The sequence below is a fragment of the Antedon bifida genome, chromosome 2, assembly GCF_963402885.1.
Source record: "Antedon bifida chromosome 2, ecAntBifi1.1, whole genome shotgun sequence".
Classification (NCBI taxonomy): domain Eukaryota; kingdom Metazoa; phylum Echinodermata; class Crinoidea; order Comatulida; family Antedonidae; genus Antedon; species Antedon bifida.
Window position 1 is genome coordinate 36,606,164 of NC_136227.1, and position 12,562 is coordinate 36,618,725.

The following is a 12,562-nucleotide window of genomic DNA, read 5'->3' on the forward strand; positions in this document are numbered from 1 at the left end:
GAGTGCAACAACCCTCAAGCGTAGTATAATTGTATCCGCCGCATCCGGTTGGTGAATTTTCTTATCCGATAAACAGTATTATTTTTTCTTACTAAATCTATCACAAATGTAAAATCGTTTATCATACCTAAAAATAGGCTATGATATCATAACCATTAGTCACGGGATCATCATTGATCGAGTCAATTGCAAATTGATCCTAAGTGAATTCGGTACACATCACCATTTTGATTAAACACCGTGAACCTCAAAGCTGCAAACGTTAATTATTCTTTCCAACATGGCAGCGTCAGAATCGAAGGGGTTGCTAGACAACGGAAACATGGTAAAAGAGGACAATTATGACTATGGAGCAATCAAGGAGGATGTAAATGGTCATCACAAACTGCCGAATGGGAAATCTGACGACATTGAAGTGGAAATCAAAGACGGTCACAAGCAGGGGTAAGATCATGTAACATCACTATAAACACAATTCTTGATTTCTCTTTCTTTCTTTCTTTCTTTCTTTCTTTATTTCTTTCTTATAATTCCTACTGCATACAGGACACGTGGTTCCAGGTGGCAAGTTGGAACTTTGAAGTTGTCTCTCTTTACGTCTTCTCTTATTTTTAATTTATATGAATCTGTTTGTTTCAAGTGTACTTTCATGAATGATGGTTCGCAGAGAGTACCCTGTTTTTTTTGGCATTGGTTTCCCAGTTCTGATATCGATGCTACATTTGTTTTAAGAAATGAGTTGTGATGATGTAATGTTGTGCGAGGGAGGTTCTGGCCGGGAGTTGTGTGTGTATTTATTAATACTATTGATTTCATATAAAGTTAAATCCAATTAATATATACTATTGATACGCAGTGGCCACTCTTGCATATTGTTCAGTGGCTGAAAATCAATAGAAAAACAGAGGATGTTAATCCCGTGATTGATAGGGCCTATCAAGGATGCATCGAATATCGTGTAATTGCAGGAAGGGCTCCTTTAAGACGTGTATTCCATTCACTGCCCGGACATATTTGCCCAAAAATTCGTTAGTGCCTAGAATTAATCGCGTATCTAGGTATATTAGAAGTGGTTATCAGACAGTTAAGTTCCAAAGGTCATACTTCTTAAAACGAGTAGTTTAATATTTAACTTGTCTATTAAGTTGGACGGTGTATTTGCTCTATGTAAACAATAGTACGTGCCTCGTGCACAACTAATTTATTAAAAAGTTTTTTTTTCTAATACAGAGAGAACAATGAAGAGCCACCAAGGAACAAAGCCGCCTTTTTTGAACTAGTGAGTGTTAACATATTTAAAATCGTATGAAACTTGAGTAAAATGAGTAAAACAAACTGGGTCGTGTGGGTTTTTTTCTACAACAAAACATCCATGTGCAATTATTAGGAGTTTACCTCTTTAACCAAGAGATCGATAGAATATATATATATTTTTTCTCGGTTGGCATGTAGTGCTTAAGTTGATGATATAATACTGTAAACTATTATCACATCTTACTGCATTTAAAATGAGGAGAACATAATTATTTAAAATAAAACTTACAAATAAAAGAAGTACGTCCTATAGCCCTAGTATAATTATCCTGTTCTGGTTTCTAAATATTGCATGTTTATTATTTTGCAGTTCCGATATGCCACGTACTTTGATGGTCTATTATTGCTAATTGGTTCGATCTTTGCCTTTGTACATGGTGCAGGATGGCCATTCATGATGATAATATTTGGTGAAATGACTACAGATTTTGTAGATACGAATAAAAATATCTCAATGGACGATTTTAAGAACGAAATCAGGCGGTACTCACTGATTTATGTATATATTGGCTGTGCAATTTTTTTCGCCTCTTTCCTACAGGTTTGTAATAGACATTAAATCAACACTTTCTGGTTACGATTTCCACGTACACTAATTGGTGAAATTTAAATCGATTTTATAAAATACCCGATCCGTATATTCCCCGGGAAAAGAAAGATTTATATTCGCAGTTTTGCTATACCGAATATTTATTGCATACATAAATATGAACAATGAACCGAGCCAAACTTGTAGAAACATTGGCATGGAAATGTGTTATAAAGTACCATCGAAATATATATTTTTTCACGAGTTCATTTAATTTATTTTTAGGCTGCATGTTGGAGTGCCGCCAGTGAGCGTCAGTCACACATTTTAAGAAAAACATTTTTTCGAGCAATACTTCGGCAGGAAATAGGCTGGTTCGATAAACATCAAAGCGGAGAGTTGACTACACGATTAGCCGAGTAAGAAGACAACCAATTGTTGTTTTATTACTCCTGAATTCTCCATAACGTTATAAGGGTGTAGATTCTTCGTCAATTTCTGGATGAAATCTACAGAGAGTACTTCACTACTTGAACTCTCTACGCATGAATTACACATTCATACCCTATTATATCTATATGGATTAATAATACATATTGAAAGTTTCCACAAAGCATGAGGTCTTCATATTATTGAAGATCAACAATACTTAAGATTTTCCTCTTTTTTTCTCTAGTGATTTAGAACGGGTGAAGGAAGGCATAGGTGATAAGTTTGCCTTGGTTATCCAATTCTTATCACAACTTATTTCAGGTAAATCAAGAATAACGCGATATTGTCCCCACTAGTCTTTGAGGAGGCCAATGTAGAATCCAAAAAACAACCGTTACGGGTGAACTGATTAGGCCTATTTTTAAGTTTTATCACGGTTATTACTCAAATAGAAGCAAACATAGCCAAAAAGATTCTGTCGCCGATTGATTATTATTTTAAATCACAAGTTTAACAGCTATAGAAGTATAGTGTCAATTTTATAGTGTGTGATGTTTCTTTTAAGGATTTGCCATTGGATTTTGGAAAAGCTGGGAACTTACTTTAGTTATGATGTCGTTCACACCTTTATTAGCCATATGTGGCGCATTCATGGCTATCGTATGTATTGCAACACGTTTTAGTAATTGTTATCGTCATAAAGTCATTCATGTATATTTTATTTTCATTTCTTTTTCATCTTCAACTTTATAATTATCATCACCGCAATCAACAGGGTAATCATCATTACAATACGTATACATAATAAATGATACGTGTTTTTAGACCATTACGTCGTTCTCAAAGAAAGAGCAGACTGTGTATGCTGCTGCAGGTAGCGTGGCAGAGGAAGTACTATCCTGTATTCGAACAGTTGTGGCATTTGGTGGTGAGCAGAAAGAAGCAAAGAGGCAAGTTAATCCTTGTTACAATAGCTTTAAACCTTTGTATTATGTAACGGTAACAAAGATCAGAAAATAGGTGTAGAGTTAGTTTTCTTCATCTGTTTACTTGTGTCTGTAGGTATAGCAAAGAACTTGTGGCTGCTAAAAACGTTGGTATCAAGAAAGGACTAACAACAGCAACTGGTATTGGCTTATTCATGTTTATCCTGTTTTCTTCTTACGCACTGGCATTTTGGTAATTTTCTTTTCACATTCATTGCCTCGTATGTAGAAGGCAATTAGATCACTTGTGTTTTTGTTTATGCTAATAATAATTTCCATACAGAAAGCAAATTATGTCTTTTACATTCTCAAATACTCGATAGGCATATTATACATTTGATTGTAGGTACGGACCAAAGATGGTAAGCGAGAACAAAATTGAACCGGGTGAAGTTTTGACAGTCTTTTTTTGCGTCATGATTGGTTCATTTTCGCTTGGAAACATTACACCACACTTGTCGTCTGTTGCCACCGCAAGAGGAGCAGCTTATGTTCTTTATGAAATTATTGATAATGTAGGTTATACCATTATCTAATGTTTTAATTGTTAATCAAGCTATTTGTATAGGTACATTGTGTAAAATATACAATAAAATGATTATTCCCAATAGGAACCATCAATTAATAGCAGCTCCAAAGAAGGTCTTCGGCCTCAGTCGCTACAAGGGAATATACAACTAAAAAACGTAACGTTTACATATCCAACACGACCTGAGGTACAAGTTCTGAATGGGTTATCATTAAATATCGCCAGTGGACAGACAGTTGCACTTGTGGGATCGTCTGGGTGTGGTAAATCAACAGTCGTAAGTCTTCTGCAGCGGTTTTATGATATCACTGGTGGCCAGGTAAGCTACTATCTTTTAATAATGATAATTATTAACCAAGAACCAGGAACACAGCTATTTAATTAAATTCCATTAAACAATAAGATTTTAAATAATATACATATTTGTGTAATATTAGATTCTACTGGATGGAGTTGAAATAAAAGATCTAAACATCAACTGGTTGCGTCAGAATGTTGGTGTCGTCAGCCAAGAACCAATTCTATTTGGTTGTAGTATTGACGAGAATATACGGTATGGAAGGCATCATGTGACTGATGACGATGTCATACAAGCTGCTAAATCTGCAAATGCACATAATTTCATCAGTAAGCTTCCAAAGGTAAAATCTTTCACAAATATCCTATTAATTTTCTTTTATTATTACTATTATGGTGAATCTGTAAAACGAATGATTGTAATAAATCAACAAGCCTAAGTGTGTTTTGGATCCATTACTATATCCTCCGTTTGCTATGGCTGCCTCAAATGTTTCTCCTATATTCAGACCTCTTATTATCTAAATATGTATTTCATATACTTAGGCTTAATTCTTAGACATTTAGATCCTGTAGTGTGGTAAGTAGGTCTATATATTATAATATATGTTATTAAATAAATACTATATATTCATGTAATGTTTAGGGTTACGACACATTGGTTGGTGAACGAGGAGCTCAGTTATCTGGAGGTCAAAAACAACGCGTTGCTATAGCCCGAGCACTTGTACGTAATCCAACAGTTCTGCTGCTAGATGAGGCAACCTCTGCTTTAGATAGTGAAAGTGAAAAGATTGTCCAAGAGGCACTAGATAAGGTACTACCATTATTATAATTAAGCAGATATATACATGTGGGCCTATCAATAAACGATGGACAATGATACACCATCTTATTATTGAGTAAGAGAAAAAAGGTTTGTTTTTGTAAAACTCGTCAGTGGGTAAACGGAAGACGCCCTACAAATATCATATTTTTGATTTCGTTTTTAAAGCAATTTCAAATTTTTGATAAAATAAATTTTACAAAAACTACGCAAACTATGCTTTTTGTTAGGCTCTATCTCTTTTAAAAGTGAAGTAAATTAGAAACGAACCAAGAAAATCCTTTGTTGTTTTAGTGGTATGGTATTGTAATTGTAATGGTAAAAAAAGATTAAGATTTAGTTTATCTTCTAATAAGGCACAAGAAGGACGTACCGTACTTGTAATTGCTCACCGACTGTCAACCATTAGAAATGCTGATATAATCTTTGCATTAAGAGATGGAAAAGTAATGGAATATGGTTCACATGACGAGCTTATGGATCTAAATGGCGTTTACAAGCAATTAGTGACTCTACAAATGATAGATGGTGCAGAAAAGGCTGCCCATGAAGGTTTGTGTGTGTTTGCAGCACATTTTACTAATTGTTGTTAAAAGTTGTGGTTGTAATAACGCTTGTTATGTTCTTCTTTCTTATTGGATGACAACAGAAGGCAGAGAAGACAAGTTAGAAGATTCCAAGTCATTTTCAAGGCAAACATCCACAAAACACCAATTATCTCGCCAGAAATCTCGAACTAAATCAGTAGCAGGAAGTACTAAGGACGAAGAAGAGGAAAAAGAGGTAAAATACACCTACTCAATGTATATTCATAGAACTTAATACAATTGATTATAATGGTCTACTTCTTTTGTATTGATGCAATTATATAATACAGTACGTCAGTAGTAGCCTAGTATTCAGAGAGAATTACTTCACAAACACCATCATCATATTTTAACTTGTTTATTTTTAGGAAGTCCCTGAAATTAAGTATGGACAAATACTTGGAATGAACAAACCTGAATTGAACTACATAATCGTTGGATGTTTAGCTGCGTGCGTTCTCGGTTTAACTTTTCCATTGTTTGCGATCTTCTTCGGCGAAATAATAAACGTATGTATAATGTATTAGTCCTAATAAAAAAGAAAGTGATGTATAAAAACAATAACAAATAAAGATAATACAACGCGTATGTCGAACGTAATTTGTGGATAAGTTTTCTTTGCTTTACATAAATAAGTTAATAATTGTTATCTTTGCCAGGTATTTTCTGAAGATTCTCTTGAGGAAATGCAAGATGCCGCTAGGTTTTGGTCGTTGATGTTCGTTGTACTTGGTGTTGTAACTGGTTTAGGCAATTTTTTCCAAAATTGGATGTTTAGCATCTCTGGCGAGAATCTCACTATGCGTTTAAGGACCAAGGCATTTGAAGCCATGTTAAGACAGGTATTTCCATACAGCAATATACGCTTTTGGGCAATGTGGACGTGGACACGTTAAGTTTAAAGAGCTTCTACAATACAGAAGAACACATTACGTAAAGTTACAAATTCAAGTAAAATAATGAAAGACAACAATTTAAATGGTTCTATGAGCATTATATTAACTTTATTTTGTAGGATATGGCATGGTACGATGATAGTCATCATAGCACTGGCGCATTGACTACTCGACTGGCCACTGATGCTTCTAACGTAAAAGGGGTACGTATATTAACCGAAAATGTGAATACAGTACATCACTAGGTCTACATGATTTATGCCATTGTGGCTATGTGAGTCACGTAACTGAATAGCTGCTAAATTTCTTACTATTGTCCGTTTTATCTCTAAAATCCGAATTTATTATAGGCGACTGGTATTCGTATAGGGGCCATTTTGCAGTCAGTAGTTACCATGGTAGCCGCCATTTTTATTGCATTTTACTACGGTTGGAAATTAGCATTGGTCATGTTTGGCTGTATGCCGTTCTTGGCTCTAGCAGGAGTTCTTCAGATGAAAGCTGTCTCCGGAAGTCAAAAGAAAGATGCTGAACTTCTTGAAGATGCTGGAAAAGTAGGTTTATATTTGAAATAGTAGGGCCTAAGTTGTTTTATGTTTTTTGGTTCATTTAGAGCTAATTGAATACATTTTTTAGTTAAATCGTTTGGAATTGGGGTTAGGGTTAGGGTATAAAATATCTATAATACCGATTTTACTAGCATCAAGTCCGTAATCTAATGTAAGCATCTCATTAATTACGCTATGTTGGTGACTTTACTGTAACTATTTTAATAGACCGCCAGTGAATCGATTGAAAACATGCGTACGGTGGCCTCTTTGACGCTAGAAGAGAGGTTCTACAGTAAATACTGCCAACAATTACAGGCACCTTACACGTAAGTGACTAACCTAAAATTATATATATTAGAAGCGTCGGTCCCTTAGAAATTTCTGATTCATTCCTCCTTCAACACCTTTCGAGACGTAGGGTTATACATTTTTTGAAAGATGACGGATTGAGATGACGTGAAGCAAACTGTGAAATCTGACATGATGCTTTTAGGTTCCCGCCCTTTATACTTTATTTGTATATTTTTTAACACCTACAACTGTTTTTTTTAAGATCAAGCCAAAGAAATACCATGCTCTATGGGTTAACGTTTGCGTTTTCTCAAGGCATTATGTTCTTTATATATGCTGCTGCATTCAGTTTTGGAGGCTATCTTATAACGGAAGGTGAAATGCAAGCAGACGAAGTTTTCAAGTAAGTATATTTGTCCTGATGTGTATTAATATAGTTTCTAGAAACCCAAACTTTATAATGTTTAAACGAACTGTTGACCTGTTATTCTCGGTTTTCAAACATAGAGTCTCTGAAGACGTCTTCGAATCACTTATTACACCTTCTTTCCATTAACAATATAAACGTCGTTTTTTAGGGTTTTCTTTGGTATATCGTTTGCTGGTATTTCTCTCGGACAGTCGTCTGCGTTCATTCCAGATTACACAAAAGCTAAATATTCGACAGCTCTTCTAATCAAACTATTCAATACAGTACCTGCTATTGACAGCTATTCAACTGAAGGTTTAAAACCAAATCCGGTAATCATCATTTATGATCATTTTCCTAAATGTTCCTAAAATGATGTTTATAAATAATTTTTAAGTTTAATAAAAATGCAATTGATTCAAAACAATATAGTATTTAAAAAAAACAACCACCACCACCACAATAACTTGTAATTATTAATATTCGTGACACGTAGCGCCCATGAATACTATAATCTAGGCCATTAACTGTTTCCACATAACTCTTACTTCAGGGTGAAATGCAGGGGAAAATTGAGTATGAGTCGATACATTTTACATATCCGTCAAGGCCAGATATCAAGATATTGAAAGGCTTAGATCTGACTATTGAGCCGGGATGTACCGTCGCCCTTGTAGGTGAAAGTGGATGCGGAAAGAGCACACTGGTTTCCATATTAGAGCGTTTTTATGATCAATCTGAAGGAAAAGTTGTAAGTTTGTTATGTCAAAACCAATTGTTTTTAGTAGAAGAACGTAGACATATGCCTGCAGTTTATTTTAATTTACACGACAATCATCAACAAGCAACGGCAGTGTTTTCTTAATTCTTCATTATGCCTTGTCTACACTATTAACTTTATGTGACAACAAAATGTGATGTGCCCATATATGGACATGATGTGTCATATCACTACCATATTTCGGCATACTACTACTATATTTTGCCACATCAAACTTTATTTGTCAAACTAGTTTAATAGTGTAGACACAGAGCTTTATAGTGTTATTATTAACTATTTTCCTCCAGATGCTAGATGGCGACGAAACAAAAGCATATAACATAAAGTGGTTAAGATCTCAGATGAGCATAGTAAGCCAGGAACCTATTTTATTTGATAAAACTATCAAAGAGAATATCGAGTATTCTGTTGAAACACCTCTAACGGTGCCGGAAGTTGAAGAGTTTGCCAAGATGGCTAACATCCATGACTTTATTGTTTCATTACCGCAGGTAAAAAAGTTTATTAATTATACAACGAAAACACTTGATATTTTATACAGTGCATTTGTGTGTTACTACAAATTATAATGTAATAATGTGTTATAAATGCAGGGCTATGAAACACCTGTAGGAGAAAAGGGTACTCAACTATCTGGTGGACAGAAACAACGGGTCGCAATTGCAAGAGCACTTGCACGAAATCCCAGAATACTTCTGCTTGACGAAGCAACTTCAGCCTTAGACAGTGAGAGTGAAAAGGTACTTACTTACTTACTTTATATCATGTAGATAATATAATGCTTTCAGCATTTGCTGCTTTTTTGTATTATTTTACACCGGACTGAATGGATGTATGATGGATGAATGAAGTAGCATTGAGAGCTTGCTTATATTCGCTAATGAACTATTATTATTATTATAGTTAGTTTTAACAATGCATAACACCATGTACTTTATGGTGAGTTTACTAATGTTTAGTAAAATAATTTATCCATTAGAAAGCCTAAGGCTATTTCTCTTTTGCGTAAACAACGTTTGTTTAAATTATAGATTGTTCAAACGGCGTTAGATCGTGCTATGGATGGTCGCACTTGCATTGTAATTGCACATCGTCTATCAACTATTCAAAATGCAGATAAAATAGCGGTAGTTGAAGATGGTCGGATTATTGAGGCCGGATCACATCAAGAACTAATGGACAAGAAAGCACACTATTTTGTACTTACTGGCGGCCAGCGGCAAAATAAATCACAATAAAATTATAATACGGGTTGAAGATACCAATCCATAAACAAGTCACTTTAGCAGATTATATCCAACACAGACGTACTCGTACTATAGTAGCATAATATGCTCCTGTTGCATATGAAATCAGTGTTATAGAGTTAATAATACATACATTACAGTAAAATACAAAGATTGATGCAGAACACTCTCCATTCTTTGTATAATTCCTATTATCCAATCGACTTTATTAATTAGTAACAAATATTTGTTGTGCGACAACACGAATATCAACTTGTAATAATAATAATCCGATTGATGTTCATGATTATAAGTATGTCTTAGTAGTAGAATATAAATACAATATAGTTTTTCAATTAAATTTAATTTGTTATAATTGTAAATATACATGCATTCCAAGTTTGACGATTACAAAAGAAAATTATTAAATAAATTGTTAGTAACTATACCGCATTTTCCTGGTTTAATTCTCGACGTTAACATCTTCGGTGTGGCGGCCGGCCGGTCAGTCCGTGCACAATGCTTGTGAACTGGATAGGTATACTGTATGTATTTTATTAATTTCGGCAAACATTATGTAAAATCACATTATATAAAATACAAATAATTTATTTCAAAGATTCCAAAGCTGATTTTGTGATTGCTGTGCCATTGGCTGTGTTTAAAAGTTTATAATGATCAACGGTGAGAAGTGACAATTATTTGAATGAATTATTTATTTTCATGATTCTGATATCAAATAAGCCTAAATGTTAGGGCTTTTTAGTACGTAAAGTAAGTCGGTCTCAACATAATATGACATAAGTCATTTATATTATACATTTATTTCCATTTTTGCAGTATAGCCCTACTGTTTTTAAATTAAAAGAAAGTCCTATATGCGTTGTAGCCGATTGGATTGTGTAGTTCTTGTCCAAACACCTGACGGTTGTGTTGACAATGCTGACGTCACACTCTGACTTATAGTGTATGCATTCTTGACGAGGATTATTAGAAGCAAACTTAGGATTAGGAAGCATGTTATCCAAGCACCAAATAAGACTTCAGGATCGTCACGATCATCTAAAACAAAAGTGTGTACAATTATTCAAACCAAATTAATAACATTTTACGTAACGTGATATACTTAATTGACGTAACCTAACATTGGGCAAGCAAGGTCCACATAGGCCTAATGGGAAGTAGGGCCTGTCTTACAATTTTGATTTGAATTGTTGAGATGCTTATGTAATGCGCTAAAAATAAATAAATACATTATTTTTATTTAAAAAGAAATTAGGCCTAGTCCATGCTTAAAGGCGGCTTATAATTTGTGTCCCTACTGTATGCAAATGACCATTGAAAAGTGGCAAGGTTTTGAAATTACTTAAATGAACTAACCTTCAAGTTTAAACCCATCGCAACGCTGTCCCCAATAGCCACCACTTTGGTGGTCATCACAAGGTGGCCCCATTGTCCATTCTGATACCCATCCAGAGGCTAATAGATAACAACGTAAGAATTAAGCAATGCACACCTAGGCCCTAGAGTGACTCAGAAAAGATGCTACATCAAAAAAATAAATTTTCTAACAACGATATGTCTAGATATTTATAAAAGCCCCCTCAAAGTAACAGTAATTTGTTTCTGATAAATTAAATCTGAAAATAACCCAGTTGTTGAAGAGTTTGTTCTGTTATGCAGGTCTACCGGTTACACTATTGGGTTAGAAAAATAATAACACTGCAATAGTATACAAAAAAAGTGAATAAAAACTCCAAACCAACACCATTATTCCGTACCTGTTTTTGGAAACAAGCTAATGAAAAGTGTTTGAAATAGATATCTCATCTTAAAAACAGTAGCAGTGTATTTTGACGGAAAATGACAAAAAGCGCAGCTCTTTCATCATAACAATTGAAAACTTGTGTTAGAGTTACTAGGGGAACGCACAATGTTCACGCGCACTATTATATATACACGGAACCCGCTGTTGTCAAAACACTACGCGGGTACGTTAGCAGTGCGCGAAACAAACAGCACTAAAACTAGATGAGATGAAAAAAAAAAGACATACTATTTTAGTAAAATAGTATGTCTCATCTAGAACTTACCAGAAGAAACCAATGTGGATGAAAGAAACAAATTCGATTACAGATTACATGAATCGAGTATCTAAGACAGTACGGTATCTAGGAGAAAAAAATATCATGTGCCTAACAGTAAAGTTAGGAAACAGTACGACACAATCAACAACAATCAGTTAAAATGTGAGAATTAAAGATGATGAAATCACTACACCGATAAACTACTAGGAAAACGAGAAGGAATATCGAGAATAACAAAAGCAACCTTTGAGAAAAACTTTGTGAGAAAGGATATGTACTAAAAAAAGCTAGATTATTGAAGGACCTTCGACCCTTTTCGCACATCTACATTTCAAGGAAACAAAAAAAAAATAACGAGAAGAATGGAAAGCCCTTATAAGTTATAAGAAAGAAGAAAAAGAAATGGAGAAACAAACCTTTAGAATGGAAACAGTTTAAAATACTATTTTTATTTTATTTTATTTTATTTCATCATCACCCTACAGTGACCAAACGTCACCATTAACAGGGCTGAAAGTCGTAAAATATAGCATATAATATACAAGCAAAAATCAACAGATAACAAGACAACATTTAAATATTGCTGACATTAGACAAAACCTTGTGACGGAAACAAGCAAGGGAATCAAAAAAAATATCAACAGATCCATCAATTTTACATAGTGAGTGGTATAACTTAGGCAAACGATTAACAAAACCATTTTTAGTAATATTTACCCTCCCTCTTGATATAGAAAATAAAGCAGGATAACGCAATTGATATTGTGGAACAGAAATAGGAAAGTACACTTCAAAATTACCATGAAAAATTGAGTTCACAG

At 34.3% G+C, this 12,562-nt stretch overlaps 2 protein-coding genes across 2 annotated transcripts; one reads left to right on the forward strand and one right to left on the reverse strand.

Annotated features, from left to right (window-relative positions):
* The first annotated feature begins 241 nt into the window (after window positions 1-241).
* LOC144836305 (ATP-dependent translocase ABCB1-like) lies at window positions 242-9,980 on the forward strand. Its single transcript, XM_078691568.1, has 25 exons — window positions 242-444; window positions 1,231-1,279; window positions 1,625-1,855; window positions 2,129-2,262; window positions 2,520-2,596; window positions 2,841-2,935; window positions 3,101-3,225; window positions 3,338-3,454; window positions 3,608-3,776; window positions 3,873-4,109; window positions 4,228-4,431; window positions 4,734-4,904; window positions 5,270-5,465; window positions 5,563-5,696; window positions 5,869-6,009; window positions 6,160-6,342; window positions 6,516-6,599; window positions 6,747-6,950; window positions 7,173-7,273; window positions 7,501-7,641; window positions 7,817-7,979; window positions 8,201-8,398; window positions 8,716-8,919; window positions 9,022-9,168; window positions 9,460-9,980. The coding sequence occupies exons 1-25, from the start codon at window positions 281-283 to the stop codon at window positions 9,664-9,666; spliced, it is 3,876 nt and encodes a 1,291-aa protein (XP_078547694.1). The 5' UTR covers window positions 242-280; the 3' UTR covers window positions 9,667-9,980.
* A 522-nt stretch (window positions 9,981-10,502) lies between these two features.
* On the reverse strand, window positions 10,503-11,495 carry LOC144858028 (uncharacterized). Its single transcript, XM_078714637.1, has 3 exons — window positions 11,436-11,495; window positions 11,035-11,133; window positions 10,503-10,716 (listed from the first exon to the last, which is right to left on the reverse strand). The coding sequence occupies exons 1-3, from the start codon at window positions 11,482-11,484 to the stop codon at window positions 10,529-10,531; spliced, it is 336 nt and encodes a 111-aa protein (XP_078570763.1). The 5' UTR covers window positions 11,485-11,495; the 3' UTR covers window positions 10,503-10,528.
* Window positions 11,496-12,562: the final 1,067 nt, after the last annotated feature.

What these genes read in the sequence shown, in the direction of transcription:
- LOC144836305 (XM_078691568.1), top strand. Translation starts at nt 281, where the DNA reads ATGGCAGCGTCAGAATCGAAGGGGTTGCTAGACAACGGAAACATGGTA. An exon ending in ATGATATCACTGGTGGCCAG is followed by an intron (nt 4,110 to 4,227) that starts GTAAGCTACTAT and finishes GTGTAATATTAG; the next exon opens with ATTCTACTGGATGGAGTTGA. An exon ending in TCTTCGGCGAAATAATAAAC is followed by an intron (nt 6,010 to 6,159) that starts GTATGTATAATG and finishes TATCTTTGCCAG; the next exon opens with GTATTTTCTGAAGATTCTCT.
- LOC144858028 (XM_078714637.1), bottom strand. Translation starts at nt 11,484, where the DNA reads ATGAGATATCTATTTCAAACACTTTTCATTAGCTTGTTTCCAAAAACA. An exon ending in TAGCTTGTTTCCAAAAACAG is followed by an intron (nt 11,134 to 11,435) that starts GTACGGAATAAT and finishes GTTATCTATTAG; the next exon opens with CCTCTGGATGGGTATCAGAA. An exon ending in CGATGGGTTTAAACTTGAAG is followed by an intron (nt 10,717 to 11,034) that starts GTTAGTTCATTT and finishes CTTTTGTTTTAG; the next exon opens with ATGATCGTGACGATCCTGAA.